The 19,971-nt window shown below is 51.4% G+C and overlaps 1 protein-coding gene across 2 annotated transcripts; it reads right to left on the minus strand.

Annotated features, from left to right (window-relative positions):
• Positions 1–154: 154 nt before the first annotated feature.
• ZNF142 (zinc finger protein 142) lies at positions 155–19,951 on the minus strand. 2 transcript variants are annotated; one of them, XM_027513459.1, is made up of 10 exons: positions 19,864–19,951; positions 19,456–19,608; positions 16,011–16,321; positions 13,293–13,892; positions 11,877–12,011; positions 9,916–10,740; positions 7,362–7,539; positions 3,473–6,398; positions 2,604–2,709; positions 156–1,084 (listed from the first exon to the last, which is right to left on the minus strand). In XM_027513459.1, exons 3-10 carry the CDS (start codon positions 16,288–16,290, stop codon positions 615–617), a joined length of 5,520 nt encoding a protein of 1,839 aa, XP_027369260.1. In that variant the 5' UTR covers positions 16,291–16,321; positions 19,456–19,608; positions 19,864–19,951; the 3' UTR covers positions 156–614. The 2 variants fall into 2 exon arrangements, with proteins under 2 accessions (XP_027369270.1, XP_027369260.1); XM_027513469.1 differs by having other exon boundaries at positions 155–1,084; positions 19,456–19,874.
• Positions 19,952–19,971: the final 20 nt, after the last annotated feature.

Raw genomic sequence — 19,971 nt, forward strand, 5'->3', positions numbered from 1 at the left:
CAGAAGGCAGACCTGGTCCTGTTTCAGAACCAATCACTCAGTGAAGATGAAGGAGACAAAGGAGTGAAGGAGGCCTGAGAGGGGACAGGGCGCACTGAGAGACAGCCTGGCAGTATTAAAGTCGGGGACATGGAAGAGTCTATATAAGCTACGAATCATTTAACCATGCTTTATGGAGCAGGGGGCACAATGGCACATGCGGTTAGATACAACTGTTTTGAGGATGCTGAGGAAATAGGAACTTGACACAGTTAAGAAGGAAAGAGATGAAGTGGGTAATCCACGATCTTATAGCCAGGGACTTTGGTGGGGCGATGGTGAACAAATTAAGAACACACAGGTCAAAAACACAGTGTGCCTCAACAGAAATCAATTTGTGGTCCAGGTCTCTCTTTTATATCAACTTCCAAGTACTACGGGCCAGATTCCCAGGAGGGTTCCAGCCTCATTTATGCCCTGAAGCCAGGCCCTCCCACAGCCCTGAGCTCCTCGGGCTAGCTCTGGGTCCAGTCGGGTCCACACCCTCCTCGTGTCTGGGAGGTGTCGGGGCTCAGCGTTTGGGTCCAGTCTGCACATGGGTCCACACCCTCCTCGTGTCTGGGAGGTGGGGGTGCTCAGCCCTCAGGTCCAGTGGGCGGAGCAGCAGGAGCGGGCGGGCCAGGGTCTTCCAGTTGCACGTCGTGCAGATGCACCGTGGGAGTGGTGGGGTCTTTGCCCACGCCTTGGTTGGGGTCAGCCTGGTCAGGGTGGTGCCTGCGCACATGCTTGACCACCTGGAACTTCTGCTTGGCCTTGTAGCTGCAGAGGCGGCAGAAGAAGGGGTGGCGGTCGGTGTGGGTGAGGGCGTGATGGCGCAGGCCGGCGGCCCAGCGGAAAGCCCGGTGGCACACGTTGCACACGTAGGGCTTGGCCTCGCTGTGCTTGCGCAGGTGGGTGCGCAGCAGGAAACGCGTCTTGAAGGCTTTGCCACACTGCTCGCACATGAAGGCCCGAGCTTCCCGGTGCCGTGTCTCCTGGTGCACGCGCAGTGCGTCGGCCCGGTTGGTGCAGTACTCACACTCGGGACACTGGTACGGCTTCAGTCCTGTGGGACAGGGGAAGGACAGGGAACGGGTTGCCACTGAAAGAGGTGGAACAAGGATCCATGGACCAGAAGTGCCACTGTGATCCTGGCACATAAGGAACGCAGCCAGCCAGCTGACAAAGGACCATGTCTCTGACATGTTCCGATCCTGTCTGATGTGCTCCCGTTCTTCCACACAATCCCTTGTAGACAGTGGGTGCTCAATGGATGCTGGTAACTAACTGGACCCCTAAGTAGCCAGCTGACAGCAATAAAGACTCAAATATACTAAGTTTTCTACATGGGGAATTCCAACCCCCTTTTGGTCCTGGGTCTTCCTCCCAGACCCCCCCATCAAGGCCACCACGAGAAAACCACCAGAGAAATCCCAGCTGAGGGACCTTCCACAGAATCCCTGAGCAATCCTTAGAATTGTCAAGGTCATCAAAGTACAGGAAGTCTGAGAAACTGTGCGTCCCAGAGGAGCCCAAGGAGACATGACAACTCAAGGTCGGGTGGGGTCCTGGGTCAGACGAGGATGTCGTGGGGAAAAGCAAGACAAGTGAAATCAACTCTGGGCTTCCCTGGTGGCTCAGATGGTAGAGACTCTGCCTAGAGTGCGGAAGACCTGGGTTCGATCCCTGAGTCATGAAGATCCCCTGGAGGAGGAAATGGCAACCCACTCCAGTGTTCTTGCCTGGAGAATCCCATGGACAGAGGAGCCTGCTGGGCTACGGTCCATGGGGTCACGGAGAGTCGGACACAACTGAGCGACTTTCACTTTGGTCCTGGAGTACTCATGGAACTGGGAATCTATTTAAATACAATTCCTTGTTCAACTCAGGAAGTAAAAGAAAATACTTAAGAGGGGAGAGGTAGAGGTAAAAAGTAGTGGCATCCATAGAGGCAGAGGGTCTTTTTTTTTTTTTTTTTTTTTTACTGCGGACCCGGCCTCACTGAGGCGTTGAGAGGCGCGGGGACCGGACCGGACCGGGTCTGGCTACATCAGGCCAGGCGGGAAACTGATCGGCAGAGGGTCTTGAAATGCACCTGGTTAATTCCCTTACAGGGTGGGCCATATGCAGCAATCAAGACATACCATCATTAACCCATCTCTGAGAACATGTGGTCCGTGAACTCTACTCAGGAGGGAAAAAAAGGACAAGTTAAGACAGGCAAGCCCTCTACTTTCTCCTCCTCACTCACAATAGTTCCATCCTGTTTCGACAGGAACCAGGTAGATCTGGTTCCTCATGCTCAAGTTGGGGGTTCTCAACAGGAAGGGGGTGACCGTGTGCCACAATCCCCTGGGAAGGTTTTGCAAAGCACACATGCCCAGACCCCCAGGTTCACCTCTCCTGATTCTGATAGGCTTTCAGTGGGTTGGGAAGTTATTCTGGCTTTTTAATTGACCCACTACCCTGATGTGAAAACTGATATGCACCCCAAATCTGCATAAGGACATACACCACCTCTGGGAGGCTGGGTGTGCCAGGGCACAGGGGAGCCCCTCGGGCCCGTGGAAACCACGCAGACTCACCTGTGTGCTTAGTCATGTGGTACTTAAGCTGGTTGACCCACTTGCACTTGTAGCCACAGTCAGGGCACAGATACTTCCGTTCCTCCTTGTGGATCCGCATATGGTACTGGAGGAGAGAAGAGCAGAGAGCACCCAGAGAACATGTGCCTAATGGGTACTCACTGGATGTGGAAATAGGGCTAACAGGCAGAGAAACTCCTGGCAGATAATCCTGTTCCCTGCACCAAGCCGACCCATCCCCCCCACTGCCAATCGGGTCCCCTAGGCCAGTCACTCGGACACCACCTTGATCCATTTGGCCAGTCTCAGGTATACCCAATCTCAGCTCTGCCACTCATTTAGCTGTGTCTTTGGGCAACCTAACCCCTAATTCTCAGTTTATTAATCTGTAAAATGGGAAACAGTGAAAGCAACTATATTTCATATTTACATAAGGATTAAAATTAATGCCCAACATACAGTATAAGTGATCAAAAAATGTTAGCTATTATTATCTAGATTATCTACAACCTATTACATGCCTTTATCATATGCCAAGCATATATTACGGAATTCTTTTTTTTTTGGTTACGTGGCATGGGGGATCTTAGTTCCCTGACCAGGGATTGAGCCTACGCCCCCTGCACTGGGAGCACAGAGTCTTAACCACTGGACCACCAGGAAGTCCTGGAATTCTACCTTTGTAACAACGCTATGCAATATTATCCCCTTTTCTCACAGATGAGGAACCTGAGGCTTGGAGAAGTTAAGGGACTTGACCCAAGGCACAGAGCTAGTACTTGGAAGAATCAGGATTAGAGAGCCTAGGTGGTTTTAACTCTGCAGCCTGCCTTCCTTCCGCTTCTGGACCCCATGGCCCCTGACCTTACCTTGAGGCGAGAGGGGTCCGCACAGGCATAGGGACAGAGGTGACAGCGGTAGGGCTTTTCCCCGGTGTGGATACGGCTGTGCCAGGTGATCTTCTGCCGGTTCTTGGTGCTGTAAGCACAGTCCGTGCACTTGTAGAGCCGGGTGCCCCCATGCCCTTTCACGTGGTGATCGAGCACCAGCTGGTGGCGGCAGGCAAAGTCACAGAAGGGGCAGCGCAGAAGGGCCTGGCCAGAGTCCCCCTCCCCGGCTGAGGCTGCCGCTGCCTCGGAAGTCTCCTCGTGCTGCTCCAAGTAGTGCTTCACCAGGCCCACCCGCTCCCGGGCAGCAAAGTCACAGAGCTGGCAGCGGTGGCTGAAATGCTGCTGCCTCCGGTGCTCGTCCAGTGCCGGCCGGCTGGGGAAGGCCTCCTGGCAGGCCCCACACTCGAGCCGGGGGTGCTGCTTCCGGGTGTGCCCCCGTAGGCTGGCGGGGCTGGCGCACAGCAGCCCGCAGCGGGTGCAGTGCAGGGGGCCCTCGGTGGCCTCTGCCGGAGAGCCGGGGGTGGGCAGCGTGGGCTCTGGATGCCGGCGCAGTGCGTGCTGCTTGAGTGCGGTCTCGGAGCTGAACTGGGCCTCGCACTGAGGGCAGGCAAAGGCTGGGGTGCCCTGGTGGCAGCTGTTGACGTGGCGGGTGATGTCATGGCGGAGGTAGCCGCTGTAGTCACAGAGGGGACAGAAGTGGGTAGGCGTTTTGTCGTGCACCCTCAGCCGGTGCAGGCGCAGTTTGGAGTTGGTTCCGAACGTCTGAGGACAGGAGTTGCAGCGGATGCGGCCAACCCCTGTGTGTCGGGACTGGTGGGCCTCGAGCCGGTACCGTCGGGTGGTGGAGAAGTCACAGAAGGGGCACTGATGCGGCTTCACCCCCTCGTGCTTCAGCCGTCGGTGCTGCTGCAGGCACCGGCTCTGCTTACAGGTGAAGCCGCAGTCCCCGCACTGCAGAGGGGGCCGGGGGCCTCGGGCCGGGGTGGCGGCGGGGTGCCGGCGTTTCTGGTGGAGCTTCAGGGCAGCAGGAGCGGGAGCAGTGAAGGGGCAGAGGCCACAGCGCAGCTCTCCAGAGGGCTCCAGGGGGCAGCCCCGGGTCTGGTGAGTCCGCAGAGCCCGCTCCTGCTGACAGCTAAAGGGACACGTGGGGCAGGAGAAGCGGGCTGCTTTCTGCTTTGGCAGCAGAGCCAGCTCCCCATCCCCTGGGCTGCGCTCTGTACTCCCACCACTCAGGGGTGCAGAATCCCCGCTGCTCAGTGGAGACAGGGCAGGCTGGGTCTGGACAGCCCCTCGCTTTCCTCCCCAGCCACGTCCACCCCGGCAGCCCTCAGCCACGTGAGAGGTGATGGAGGAGAGGCGAGAGCAGAGGAACGCGCATGAGTTGCAATGAAACTTGCCCTGCTCGAAGTGGAACTTCTCAGGGGCCTCTGAGGGCAAGGAGTCTCCCACAGGAGGGACTGTAGAGCCAGAGAGCAAGGCAAGAGGCTCCCCTATCTTCTCTGGCTCTCTAGAAGGCTCAGGAGCATCTCTTGGGAGCACGATCTCTTCTCCTAATGGTGCAGCTGGGGGCTTCCCACCTTCTGCATCCTCTGAGGCCGCGGTGCTTGGGGGCAAAGGCTGCAGAGTGATGGGTGAATCTGGTCTGGGCAAGCCCTTGTTCTTTCTGAGCAGAACTGGGCACTTCTTCAGCAGGTGTGTGCTGAGGCCACGCTGCTGCTTAAAGCTAGCGCCGCACTCGGGGCAGAGCAGGGGCTCTCGGCGGCCCTGGCACCCAGTCCTGGAGTGCAGACTCAGGGCTTTCTCCCGGCGGGTGATGAATGGGCAGTGTGGGCAGCGGAAAGCTCTCCCCTCTGCCTGAATCACGACCATCTGGACTCGCCCTTCCAGTACCAGTGCCTCTGCCTGCTCTTTGTCCTGCCTCCTTAGGGCCTTGAGTAATGACTCGGATTCAGGGAGCTGGGGCAGGGGTGCTGTCTCGGTGGCTGTAGTTGCCTTGAAGGTTCCCACCCAGCCATCTAGGGGCTCCTCTGAGGAAGGAGGATTGGTTGGGGGCTGAGAGCCTGATTTTTCCAGAATGGGTTCTTCAGCACCCAAGTCAGAAGTTCCAGCACCCTCAAAGGTAGACAGGTCTGTCAAAGTTCCCTCTGGCCCTTCCAGGCTCAGGGGCCCTGGGGGGTCCAGGGGCCTGAACTCCACAGGAGCTGTTTCGGTGACTTCCTCAAGGGGCGGGTCAGCCACAGGTCCCAGCTCAACTCCCAGGGCCTCGAGGTGTAGTGTGCAGCTGCCCTCGTCTACCTCCGCTGGACTGGGGCTGCCAACGAGGTCATCCCCCTGGGGAACCTCGCTGCTGTCCTGTTTCCCAGCACTGCCCTCCTCGCTGGTCTCTGGCAGGGCCTGGATCAGGGTGGGGTCTATCACTGCCCCGGGATCATGGTCCGGCCCCTCAGGCTGGGCAGACGGTTGACTTGCAGGCTCTGAGTCTGGTGAGGATGTTGGGCACTGCCTGGCCCCTTCTGGCTCCTGGCTGGCACCACGGAGCTGCCAGACCTGGTCGCCGGGCACGTAGCCATGGGCCTTGCGCTTGTGGAAGAAGAGCGTGGTGTTGCTGAAGGTGCGGTAGTCACAGAGGGCACAGCGGAACTCGCGGAGGCGGGTATGCTTGCAGTTCTCGTGGCTCAGCAGCGCCTGCTTGTGGCGGCTCTGGTAGCTGCAGTAGCGGCAGGGGTAAAGCGGCACTGGAGTCCCGGGGTGGTGCTGGGAAGCCATGTGCTTCTGCAGCTCGTACTTCCGCTTACAGGCGAAGGCACACACCTCACACATCAGGGACTTGCCCTGGTGCCGCAGTTTGTGGCTGCTCAGCTGATCAGCCCGGTGGCAGCGATAGGAGCACTGGTTGCACTGGTATCTGCCAAAGAGGGAAAGATCACAATTATTAAGTTAATCATACCCACTACCAGTCACTCATAAATTCATACCACGGGCCAGGTTCCACATTTACTTGTACATGTGTCATCTGATTTAAAACATTTTCTTAAAAGTCTTTATTAAATTTGTTACAATATTGCTTCTGTTTTGTTTTGTTTTTTTGGCCGCGAGGCATGTGGGATCTTGGTTCCCCAACAAGGGATCAAACCCTTACCTGGTGCATTGGAAGACAAAGTCTTGACCACTGCACTGCCAGGGAAGTCCCTTGTCATCTAACTGAATCATCTTTTCTGCTACCCTATGAACTAGGTATCTCCATTTTATCAGTAAGGAGACTAAGGCATATAAGTTAATAACTTGCCTCAAGTTACAAAGGAAGTGAAGGGCAGTGACAGTCTAGCTTCAGGGCTTGTATTCTAACTCTTAATCTATGTTTCTTCCTAAAGGGAAGATATGAATCAGCAAACTTCTGCAGACTTCCAGGGTGCTGACATGGCTACAGCCCCTCGGGCAGGTTTCTGCACCGAGTTCCCACTCTCCACAGAGGTGTGAAAGCTAAGGAGAGACTCCCTAGCCAGCTGAACCCACTGGTCAGAGGGGAACTTGCCGGGATGTGGAAGTGCCAAGGTCGGGGTCACAAGCATAGCCCATCTATGTCACCAGGACTGGGCTCAGAGCTCAAATGACACCTCAGTCTCGGGGCCTCTCCTCTGGGTCTGCACTCCCTTCCCTGAGCCCAGAGAGGTCTCACTGGGCTCAGATCTCAGCCTGGCCCACAGGCAGAGGTCAGTTGGAGGCAGTGGAACAGAGATGACAGGAGCAGAGGGGTGTGAGGAGTCTCTTGGAGCCGGAAGAGAGACGGGGCTGGGAGCCGACTTCAGCCAGCTTAACCCCCGGTCACTGGGGGAGGGAGGGAGGGAGGGAGGCACACGTGCGCGCATGCCTGAGGTCGCCTGCGTGCTTGCGCATGTGCACGCTGAGGTAGTGCTTCCACTTGGTGACGTAGCCGCACTCGGTGCACATGTAATCCTTGGTGCTGGAGTGGGTCAGCATGTGCTTGGACAGGTAGCTCACGTCTCGGCAAGTGAAGTCGCACAGTTCACACTTGTGGGGCTTCTCACCTGTGGGGGTGGGGTGAATGGGGAGAGGACACAGGTCAGACACGGACTGACTGAGGTGCCCTGATGCCTGGCAGGAGTGGAAGCTGAGGTGCTGATGGCAGAGTCAACGCTGCCTCATGGCCCTCTCGGATGATCACGCCTCCACCCCGAAACCAGGGAAGAGGGGCGGAAACAAAGACCCAGCTTTTTTCAAAGTTGGTTCTAGATTTGTTATACAGCTTACTGGCACTGGTGGCCAACTGCTCCACTTAGCCCAATCCACTTAGTTTTGTGGAAGAGGAGGAGGAAAAAATTAGGTAATATGACATAGTGGTTAACTCTGGAGTCCAACACAGTCATAAAGATATTAATAGCTGACATTTACACAGTGCTCACTACGTGCCAGGCGCCTTTCTGAGCACTTTATAAAAATGCCTCCCCTTACTGAATCCTCACAACAGCCCCACGAGGCAGGTGTTCTGATTCCCCCATGTTACAGAGGAAGAAGCTGAGGCACAGAGAAACCATAGAGCTATTCGGCAGTGGCTGAAATTCCAGTTTACTACTGTGTGGCCTTGGGCAGGTCATTTATCCCCTCTAAGTCTCAGTTTCCTGGTTTTCAAAAAGGTGGGGGGAGGGAAGGGACACAAAAATACTGACCTCACACAGTAGACATAAAGTTTAAATAAGATGCCCCAGAGGACTCCAGGACGAGCTGTCCGTGTAAGCTGGTCAAGACCTGGCACTGACTGGTGAGGCTGGGGCCATATTCCTTTCAACACCTTTCCCTGAGGCCCCTGCTACCCACTCAGCTTCTCCCCTGATGGTGAAAGAAAAGCAACCAGCTGGCTCTGGTTCTAATACCAGCTGTGGGATCCTGAAACAGGCCATTTAAATGTTCAGGGTCTCTCATCTTCACCTGCCTCTGTCACAAGATTGTTATGAATAATAAATATGGAAGAACTCTGTAAACTGTAAAGGGAAAGTGAAGTCGCTCAGTCGTGTCCGACTCTTAGCGACCCCATGGACTACAGCCTACCAGGCTCCTCCATCCATGGGATTTTCCAGGCAAGAGTACTGGAGTGGGGTGCCATTGCCTTCACAAACATCTCAGAGACATTATGGGCTCAGTTCCAGACCATTGCAGTAAAGCATATACTGCAACAAGGCAAATCACACAAATTTTATGGCTTCCCAGTACACATAAAAATGTTTTGTTCATATACTGCACTGAAGTCTATCAACTGTGTAACAGCATTCTAACAAAACAATGTGCATGCCTTGATTAAAAAATACTGCTAAAAAATGCTAACCATCACCTGGCAATGCAAGGTTGCCACAAACCTTCAATTTATAAAAAACATAGTATCTGCTAAGAATAATAAAGTGAAGTACAATAAAAGAAAACACGCCTGTATTGATGTGAGGTTTTAGGAAAGGCCCCCCAAAATGAGATTTTGTGACTAAAGCCTATATAGTAATGAACTGTTTAATGGGAACAACAATGGCTTTGCCACAAGCTGCCTAAAAACCGTCCTCCCAAACTAAAGAATCTTTGATGAGATTTTTTTTAAATGTCTGGTCAATCCACCGATACTTACATAGAGATCACAAATGGGCAGATGCTATATAGCCAGGGAGCCTGATTTGGTTTTTACTCAAAGTACCAGTAATGCTGATAACCAATTAAAAAGTCTGAGTTGAAAAACCTGCAACTTTCAGGTCATGAGACGTGATCATCTTTCAGTGTCATGGCTGCCACGACTATAACATATAAGGATGGCTCAGTCCCCTCAGCCCCATCTCTCACAGCACATCACAGAACTTGAGGTACAAAGGCAGGCATCTGTCCTGGTTTGGGCTTCTTTGCTTTAACAGGCTAGGTAAACATGCCTGACTAGGGGTGGGCAGAACCCACCAGGGCATTAAAGGTGAGGCACAAGAGCACAGGGTCTGAGGAAAGTGAAAGTGAAGTTGCTCAGACGTGTCCGACTCTTTGTGACCCCATGGATTGTAGCCTACCAGGCTCCTCTGGCCATGGAATTTTCCATGCAAGAGTACTGGAGTGGGTTGCCATTTCCTTCCCCAGGGGATCTTCCTGACCCAGGGATTGAACCCAGGTCTCCCGCATTGCAGGTAGATGCTTTACCGTCTGAGCCACCGGGGAAGCCCCTGGGTCAGAGGGCCTGGATTCAAACCCCAGCCTGACCACTTTCTGAGTTGATGGACTTTCAGCTTAAGGCTCATTTGTGAACTTCAGATGCTAGATTTACCTCATGAGTCCTATGCAATGTATGCAAAGCCCCACCATGTGCCTGGCACACACGGAAAGCTCCCATTTGCCGCCATCATCACCGTCATCGCCCCCACTACACGGAGTGAGGGAAGCCACCTCACCGGTGTGCAGCAGCATGTGGCGGATGAGCACCCTCTTGTGGGCGGTGGCAAAGCTGCACTCGGGGCACTGGTGGATCTTCTCGTGAGCGTGCATCTTGCCCACATGGTCCTGGTAGGCCACCGGGTTGAAGGTGGCAAAAGGACAGAAGGTGCAGCGCAGCTCTTCACTGCCGGGGTGGCCCTGCTTCTTGTGTTTGCGGAACAGGTGCTTGTTGGAGCAGGCGAAGTCACAGTGGGGGCAGTGGAAGGCATAGTGGCTCTTATGGTGGGCTTCCATGGCTTCCACCGTGGCGAAGAGCATGGGGCACGAGTGGTGGCGGCACTCCACAGCCCGCACCCCGTGGGTCTCCTTCAGGTGCTTCACGAAGGCCTTGCGGTCGGGTGCCGTGTGGCCGCAGCCCTCCTGGAAGCAGCGGAGGGGCTGTGGCTCGGCCGCGGCGGCCACGGTGTGGCTCTTAAGGTGCTCCTTCAGGGCCTGGCTGAGGCGGAACTCCTCCCGGCAGACAGGACAGGCGTAGGTGTCTGAGTAGAAGTTGGAGATGTCCTCGTGCATGCTGGCCATGTGACGGTTGAGGGCATTCCTCTCCACGGCGCTGTAGTGGCACAGCGGGCAGCGGTGGGCCTTCTGGCCCAGCTCCCGCAGCAGGTGGGTCTTAAGCTTGCTCTTACTGGTGAAGAACTTCTGGCAGTTGGGGCACTGGAGACTGGGGTCTGGGAAGTGGAGGTGTAGGTGCTCCACCAGATGAGTTCGCTTCTTGAAGCAGCGCTTGCATTCTGGACACATGTGGGTCTTGAAGAGGGACTCGGTGCCAGAAGCTACAGTGCCTGGGAGAGGGAAAAAGGAGGGGAGGGTTGACAGTGAGATTCTTCAATAGGCCAGGGACTGACCATATAATGGGAGAACCACAGTCTGCCCAGACAAAACATGCACGCCTGCATGGCCTTGCTCCTTTCTCTCCGGGAAACCAAACAGTAGCATCTCAAACTCCGCAGGCTCGAAGAAGAGACAAGACATTCAAGTATTTAGAGAAAGAAAATCACAACGACTTCTCCGACCATGCTGTGGCCTGTAAGAAGTGCTTCACCCAGCCACCCTCTATTCCTAAGACTCTATCCAGAAAAGCTCAAAAGAACAATCTTGATGGAACATTCTTGTTCCTCCTGCCCTCCATGGGGGCAGTTGGAAGAATCAGGAGGGCTGGTTGGAAGGAGAAGGACCTCACAGGGAGTGAGCAGAGGGAAGACAAGGCAAAGTACTCTTACTTCTGAATACTCTGGTCAGAGAGCTGGTAATAAATATAATCAGATCCTTCCTGGTCATCTGTTGGTAAATATGCTCCCTGTGGGAATGGGCTTCAAATGCTGTTCTACTCAGATGGGAGTAGATGGGAATTCAAGGGTTCAGAAATGCAGTCTTAGGGGGCTCAATGTCAGACAAGACAGGCTGCCAGTTGCTAACCTCTGGCATCTTCGTACTATGAATATCATCCTCTCTCTCCTCACAGAAGAGCCTTCTGCCTGAGGAAAACCAACTCCGAGAGCAAACACTATTTACCTTTCCCTGCATCACCAGGGGCTTCCCAGGTGGTACCAGTGATCAAAAACCCGCCTGTCAATGCAGGTAGATGTAAGAAGCACAGGTTCAATCCCTGGGTTGGGAAGATCCCCTGGAGGAGTGCACAGCAACCCACTCCAGTATTCATGTCTGGAAAATCCCATGGACAGAGAAGCCTAGCAGGCTAGGAGGTCGCACAGAGTCAGACTGAAGCGACTTAACCCGCATGCACTGTGTCACCAGGGACTGTGCCCATCTATCACTTCCCCAGTAGCTGTGTCGAAGAAGAATGTTAGGAACGCAAGGATGTGAACCAAAACTCAGAAAACCAAACCCCAGAGCCTCGATGCCAGGCCCTCCAAGTCTGTTCCTCCCCACCAAGAGGTTCAAGCCCATCAGGCATTACCTTCCAGCTCCAGGGCTTTCTGGGAGCTCTTCTGGCTACCACGCTCCTCTTCCTCCTCTTCCACTGACTCCTGCCCAGGTGAGGGTGCTCCTGTCTCCTCTGAAGGCTCTCCCGTTCCTGGAGGCACTTTGGGAGCTGCAAGTGCAAAGAACTTGATGACTAGAGAAGCCAGCGCAGCACTGAGTGCTTGAATTTCCCTCTTACTGGCTGGGAAGAATCACCTCTCACTGTGAAGCATAAGAAAATCCTGGGTTCTAAGCACATACGTTTATTCCCACGGGGACAGAAAGATCAGGAGCTAAGCTGTTAGTAATGCTCCAATCTAAAGTAAATCAAGGGCTTCACTAGCGGCTCAGACAGTAAAGAATCCGTCTGCAATGCGGGAGACCTGGTTTCGATCCCTGGGGTGGGAAGATCCGCTGGAGAAGGGAACAGCTACCCACTCTAGTATACTGGCCTGGAGAATCCCATGGACAGAGTAGCCTGCCAGGCTATAGTTCATGGGGTCACAAAGAGTTGGACATGACTGAGAGACTTTCACTTTCACAAAGTAAATCAAACCTCAGATAACACCAAACTCAGACCCCTTGAAGGTAAGAGCTTTGAGGTCACTGGAGTGGGGAGAGGGACACAGAGTAGAGGAGGACAGACTAGACTGTACTTCCTTGACTCAGGTCCCCAGGGCTAACAGCTGGTGGCTCAGTGCGGGCAAATATCCCTGACGTCTAAACGTCTACTGAAAAATCCAACTCAGCAATTCAGGGACATAGCCTGCGCTCCAAACCCATTCCTTCTATCCCTCAATAGAGGCAGCTGCCACTGTAAGGCAAAGATGTATGACTTTTTCATTCCAGGAAAGAAGAATCTTCTGTTTGCACCAGAGCACAAATCAGTGGTAGCAAGCCAAATTCTCTCATCAGAACCCTGGCCCCGCTGGTCTGATTTCTCTATTTCCTCCTGCTCCTCTACTCACCTCACGCTCTCTTTTTGAGACCAAGAGGAATAAGAATCATTGAAGCACCACCTCCATTGAAGGTTTCTTTTTAAAATAACCCCAGCTTCTCCTGCCCAATTCCACTTGCTCTAACAGGAGTCCACAGGCATTCCACCAGTGGCTATAGCCACTGACGGGCAGGGCAATTTAGCTTCTGCCCTCAGAAAGTTCTAAGATGGATCAGAAGAGATGTTGGTTAAATCACTTCAGTGCAGCCTAAGCCAATCTTCAGTCATTGCCTGCCTGGTCCAGGATGTCTAGATGCCCTCCCACATCAGTCAGTAATCCTGACCTCCTGAGCTACTACTCTGGATTCTCTTAAATTCATGCATACATTCATGGCATCTGTAACAACTGCCTCTTCTACAGACCAACTGCAGCTGTGTTCCAGGCAGGAGACTGCTGGGCCCTTGACCTCATACCTGGCAGCAACTCCTGGGAAGGAAGACCCATTACAGCAGACAGTTCTTGCTGCGTCCCAGCCCCATGACTCCGCTGATGCTGCCGGAAGAGTTTGACGTTGGAGCCCACAAAGCTGCAGCGGTTGCAGTGGAAAGGGTAATGGGTCTGCCGATGCAGCTCCATGCCCTGCTGGCTCCCAAAGAGCAGGGGGCAGCCCCGGAAGGAACAGGGCACCGGAAGCGCTCTGTGGGTCAGCCTCAGGTGCTGGTGGAGCTCCTTGCGATCTTCAGTGGAGAACACACAGCCAGACTCTGGGCAGGAGAAGGTGTCGGGGGTGCCCCAGTGCATCTTGAAGTGGCTCTTCAGGGCCTGGGGTTGGGCAAACTCTTGTCTACACACAGGGCATGGCAGGGGGCTATCTGGTGGGCTCTGGCCCTGCAGAGGGCTGGGGAGAGTGAGGTTGCTGGGGGGCAGCTCTACAGAGCAGGGTGGGGTAGGGAGGCCCTGCACGGGCTGCATAAGGGTCTCAGTGCACTGGTGCAGGGCCAGCAGAGTGGGCTCTGCGAAGCTCTGCTCACAGCGCTCACAGAAGTACACCTCCATCACCTTTACCAGGACACCTGTAGGCAGAGGACCGACAGAGAAAGGCACAGAATCAGACAGAATGAGACTCAGAGGAGTTAGTTACCAGCAGAAAATATAAGTGGATCTTTTCATGTCTGCGGAATGGAGATGGACTTAAGTCTGATTCTACACCTGACTGTAAGCCCCTAAGGTCAAGGACAGTCTATCTTACATGATACTCAGCACAAAGTAGGCATTTCATAAATATTTGTGAAGTGAAAGTAACAAGCATTAACCAAATCCAAAAAGCATTAAGAAAAGGTGATATATTTTGCCCAAATGAAAAATTAGAAATTCTCACAAGAAGAAAATGACAATCTGGGGGTAATGTCTGTGACATACATGACAATATATATGTTTACTTTTATATTCTGTGAAAAGACTTTCAAATGCACAGTGACTCATAAAATGGAGGACAGCCTTTCTGAAATGAGCCAAATCACATTCATAGTAATTGCTGCCATTTCTTAAGTAATGGCAGGACCTTGACAAAGAAAGGCTTAGGAAACACTTTTACTTGGTCCTCCAAATGCCCTATGAGAAGAGGGACCTGGGATTCTGCAAGGTTAAGGCCACCATGCTTGTTAACGGTGGAGTCCAGGTTTGTCCTGCATTCTGGTAGTCTTTTTTCTCTTTATATTTTTCTTTGTTTAAATAAAAATTCAGTGCAACAGCACATCTATATAAGAATATCCACCTCCCAGCCTCACACACACAATTTGGTCTATATTTTTTCAGGCCTCATGGGGTCACATTTTCATAATTTTTTTTTTCTACTTGCTATATATCAAAGATATTTTTATCTAAAAGTAGTACATTTAGATCTATCTCATATTTTTTTTTGTCCAGTTCACGATACTTCAGAGCATGGATAGAGCAAAATGAAATTAACCTTACTGATGGATATCTGGGTTGTTTCCAAATACTGTAAAGAAAGCTGCCCTACACATCCTTATTCCTGTATCTTTGTGTGTGTATGTGACACATTCTATAGAACAGATCCCTAGAAGTAGAATTACTGGGTCAGAATACACTCATTTAAATTTTGTTATGTGGATAAATTGACCTTCAAAAGATCACACTAATTTATACTCTCCATAAACTATAAGATAGGGTCTGCTTCCCATAGCCTCACCAACACTAGTTTTATTTAAAAAAAAAAAAAAAAGCTTAATTTTTGCCCAAGTGTTGCAAAACAGAAGTGGCATCTCATAGGTACTTTTAACTAGAATTTGTCTGTTAGTGAGATTATGGTTAGAGACTTTTTTTTAGTGAATTGCATGTAGGTTTCTTCCCCTCCCCTTTAAAAAAAAAAACAAAACTGTTTCTTTTTCTTACTGTGCAGCTCTTTGAATTTTAAAGATATTAACTCTTCTTATATATTGCAAATGTCTTTCTAGGTTCCTTCTCAATTTATTTACTATTTCTTTCACCACATTAAAGTTTAGAAATGTTATACGATCAAACCAGCTAATCTTTCCCAGTATTCTTTGCACACTGACAAGGAAAATTGGTACAACTGTAGCTGGAAGATGACAGTTAAAAAATAGGGAAGCTACCCAAAAATAAGAAGTTGTAGATGTAGGAAGAATAACAGGGAGAATCTTTCTTCTAACATAAATTGTTCAACTCCCAGTCATAACGCATGCCTTGGGAGTTAAATATGTTATCCACAAGAAATCAGAGCAGGGAAATAGCAGATTACCTCTAGGAAGCCCTGCCAAGCCCTGGGTGGTAGAGGGAGGCTGGGCCTTTTGTTTAAACCCTGGCTGCAGTCCCTGGGTGGGAGGGTCAACATGGAGAAAAGAATCCCTGAGGACAATAGCAGTAAGAATTGGGCAGAGGTGTCAGAAAGGTCTTCCCTCCTGGATTACTGCCTAGCAGACATAAAGCCCTTTCAGGGAGACTGCCAAGAGCTTGGTACAAGTTGTGCACCACCTTGCCAGCCTCCAATCAACATTCACCAACTGCAAATCAAATTACAACATCTCTAAGTATAAAAATAGGATGCTACCTTGTGTCTTCATCTTGTTTATAGGCAAGGATCAAAAATAGCACAGACAAAAAACTCAGGCTTGCTTATCCTACTGCCCTGCTAGCAACTGTGTTTATACCTGGAGTCTCTCCAGGAGCACCTGGGGACAGATTTCCAGCTACTGCTTCCACAATGATCTCCATGTTCCCTGTGTCCTCTTCAGTGGCTGTGGCTTCTACCAACAGGCAGCCTGGGTCAGGAGGCAAAGGTGGAGGGTTCCCAGGACAGGGGCTATGGACAGGCTCTAGGATTCCATGGTTAGAGAGAGGTGGGGGGATCAGCAGTAGCTCAGGACACAGTCCATCCATCTCCCCAGTGCTGTTGGCTGGCTGTGAGTCCAACACGGTGTCCGTCATCATCACCAATTTCTGTGCTGTGGCCTCTTATATGCTGATAAACCAACCAGAAGAAAAATCAAACAACATATAATTAGATCTCTCACTTTCTTCCCAGTTGGGGTGGGTGCACAGCCCAATGCCTGCCCCAATTAGGCATGTCCTTGCATGGCAGCATGCCATACCTAGTTAACATGGACATTTTCTTTTTAAGACAATGTTTACCTGGAGAAGGAAATGGCAACCCACTCCAGTATTCTTGCCTGGAAAATCTCATGGACAGAGGAGCTTGGGGGGCTACAGTCCAGGGCATCGCAAGAGTTGGACACAACTTAGCAACTGAACAACAACAGTAACACACAATCAGACAGATTGTGATTTTTTTACTTTACAAAACTGTATTGGTTTTGCCATACATTGACATGAATCCGCCATGGGTGTACATGTGTTCCCCATCCTGAACGCCCCTCCCACCTCCCTCCCAGTCCCCATCCCACCAGCACCGAGGACCCTGTATCATGCATCGAACCTGGACTGGCGATTCATTTCACATGTGATAATTTACATGTTTCAATGCCATTCTCCCATATCATCTCGCCCTCGCCCTCTCCCACAGAGTCCAAAAGACTGTTCGATACATCTGTGTCTCTTTCGCTGTCTCGCATACAGGGTTATCATTACCATCTTTCTAACACATATATACGTGTTAGTATACTGTATCGTTACCATCTTACTAACACATATATATGTGTTAGTATACTGTATTGGTGTTTTTCTTTCTGGCTTATTTCATCTGTATAACAGGCTCCAGTTTCAGGAAATATCTCTTGACAGAAATGTGGCATAAAATGGAAAGTGAAGTGACCTAGCAATATGGAATATAGAGTTTTGTAAGAAATTAAAATTTGTGTATAGACTAATAGTTGCAAATATTCAAACAATAAAGTCTATGGCTAAAGGAGAAAAAAAAGAAGACAATGTTTAGAACAAAGGCATTAAAATGATAATAGTGGTCAATATAGCAACGAGACAAGAAATTGTGACCCATATACTAAACATTGTTTCTTGGAGCTAAGTGACCTTTGTCATATCAGTAAGCAATCTGGGTCTCAGTTTTCTTATCTGCAACAAAATTGGGTAGGGCCAAGCTATCAGGGATTCCCTGACAGCTCAGCTGGTAAAGACTCCACCTGCAATGCAGGACACCCCGGTTCAATTCTTGGGTTGGGAAGATTCACCAGAGAAGGGATAGGCTATCCACTCCAGTATTCTTGGGCTTCCCTTGTGGCTCAGTTGGTAAATAATCTGCCTGCAATGTGGGAGACCTGGTTTCGATCCCTGGGTAGGGATGATCCCCTGGAGAAGGGAAAGGCTACCCACTCCAGTATTCTGGCCTGGAGAATTCCATGGACTGTATAGTCCATGGGGTTGCAAACAGTCAGACACAACTGAGAGACTTTCACTTTCACTTTCAAGGGATCTCAGAGGTCCCTTCCCCTCTTAACATCTTAGGATCTCACTATTCCTTAGTTCACAGCCCTTCCTTCATGATCTGGCCCTGCTGCCCTCTCTAGATTCATCTCCCACCTCTCTCTGCAGAAGATCTCTGAGCCAGTGATTCAACTTTTCATTGATTTGCCCTTTCCCAGACTCACCACATTCTCTTCTGCTTCTATATACTATACATCTCTCAACTTGCTGGGCCTTCTCCCCTTTGTCATCTCTCTTGTCTGGCTAACCAACTCCTAACTATCTTTTAAGAATCTGTACAGGGACTTCCCTGGTAGTCCAGTAGCTAAGACTCGTGCTCCCAATGCAGGGGACCTTGGTCAGGGAACTAGATGCCACATACCACAACTAGGAGTTTGCATGCCACAAGTAAGATCAAAGATAACTCAGACCTGGAGCAGCCAAATAAATAAATGTCACTTTACTATGATGGCATCCTGACACGGTTCATCTAAGTTTCTGTCTCTAGGGTCCTCATGGCACTTCGTACATAGTTCTATCAGAAACATGTCAGACTGCACTATTGTTTACTTGTCAGTCTCCCTCCCTAGACTTGGAGCTTTCTGAGTGGATTTTACGGGAAGTTATCACTTCACTGAACATAAATCACAACAGCCTATGCAAGTCAGACAAGGGATTCTAATGAAAAACTGTGATGCAGTGGTAAAGAATCTGCCTGCCAATGCAGGAGACGCAAGAGACATAGGTTTGATCCCTGCATCGGGAAGATCCCCCGGGGTAGGAAATGGCAACCTATTCCAGTATGCTTGCCTGGGAAATTTCAAGGACAGAGGAGCCTGATGGGCCACAGTCCATGTGGTCACAAAGAGTTGGACACGACTGAGCACACACTTACACACAGTTAAGAACTGAAGACAGAGATGCAAGGCTAGGCTTCTACTAAGATAACAAACCAGAGGCGCCTTATGTATAAAGTAACACACCTGGAGAAATTTCTCATTCATTGATTATGGACCTAATATTGAACACTGGAACTCTACTCAGAAGTGAATGTCAACTAAATTGCATATCCTGTTATGCTGCTGCTGCTGCTGCTGCTAAGTCGCTTCAGTCGTGTCCGACTCTGTGCGACCCCATAGACTGCAGCCCACCAGGCTCCCCTGTCCCTGGGATTCTCCAGGCAAGAGTACTGGAGTGGGGTGCCATTGCCTTCTCCATTGCTAAAATTAGTTTGCGCTAATTAATTAGGAATTAAGGATGATAGTATAATCACTCCATGAAACTGAGGCATGAAGGTCAGGTAAGGGGCGCCTAGGGCTAGAAAATCATTTTGTGGGTAAGAATTCTGCAACTCAAAGACTCAGATTAGGGAAATTCAGAAGGTGGTAGAGCAGCGCACTTCCGCCCTCAGAGGGTTCTCTGGAAACCACAGACTCCACGTATCGCTGCTCTAAGGAATCTTCCAGCTCCAGTAATAATTGCCTTAACGGGGAGCCAAGGAGGAGGGGGTGTCGTCTAGACTGAGAACCGTCAGCCGCTGGAAGGCCGAGTGAGGTGGGACACAGATGGGCACAAGAGAAGAAATGAGGTTACCTTCGGGGCAGCGGTACCGAGGAAAAGAAAGGACACATTAAGGCAGAGAGAAGGCCTGGGGAAAGGGTGAGATCGGGTCTGGGGACCAAGGCACCCCATTTCCACTTGCCTGTGGGCTCTACTCACCGCGTGGCCTTGGGCAGACTGTAGTCCCCTCGCTTCCCGGGCGGTCAGCTTTCCTGTTTGTAAAGTGGAGGTGAAGACAGCCTCCACATCGTTGGGCGGGAGCGGGAATCACTATTGCCGGCAAACGGGAAAATCGTTTTGTAACCTGCAAGGCTAAGGAGGGAGCATCGTCATGCTTACTGTCCTAAGGAGAGGCAGCGTGTAACCGGGTGGGGTCCACAGCAATGACGCCGGGGTTGCTGATCTGATGCGCCGGGGCCTCGCTCGTCGCCGCGCTCCCTTCTGCACTTCTCCCGAGCGTTCCCATGGCCCAGGCCTACCCCTCATTCTGCGGTTTGAGAAACTTTTGCCTCCGGCCTGCTCCGCCCGCACTCCCTATTAGTTCCCGCCCCGCAGCCTCCAGCTTACCTCCGGCCCTAAGGCGGGCAGGAGCCTCATCTCTATGGTCGTCCAGCGGCTGGAGTGGCCTCCCGGGACGCTCTTTGTGCGACCGCCTCCGGCCCAGAAGCCTCTAGG

The sequence above is a fragment of the Bos indicus x Bos taurus genome, chromosome 2, assembly GCF_003369695.1.
Source record: "Bos indicus x Bos taurus breed Angus x Brahman F1 hybrid chromosome 2, Bos_hybrid_MaternalHap_v2.0, whole genome shotgun sequence".
NCBI classification, from domain to species: domain Eukaryota; kingdom Metazoa; phylum Chordata; class Mammalia; order Artiodactyla; family Bovidae; genus Bos; species Bos indicus x Bos taurus.

Excerpts from the sequence above, each read along its gene's own strand:
- ZNF142 (XM_027513469.1), bottom strand. The coding sequence starts at position 16,290 with ATGATGACGGACACCGTGTTGGACTCACAGCCAGCCAACAGCACTGGG. Across the intron at positions 2,710-3,472 it reads CGGACCCCTCTCGCCTCAAG|TACCATATGCGGATCCACAA; the intron begins GTAAGGTCAGGG and ends TCTCTCCTCCAG. Across the intron at positions 1,085-2,603 it reads CCACATGACTAAGCACACAG|GACTGAAGCCGTACCAGTGT; the intron begins GTGAGTCTGCGT and ends CCTGTCCCACAG.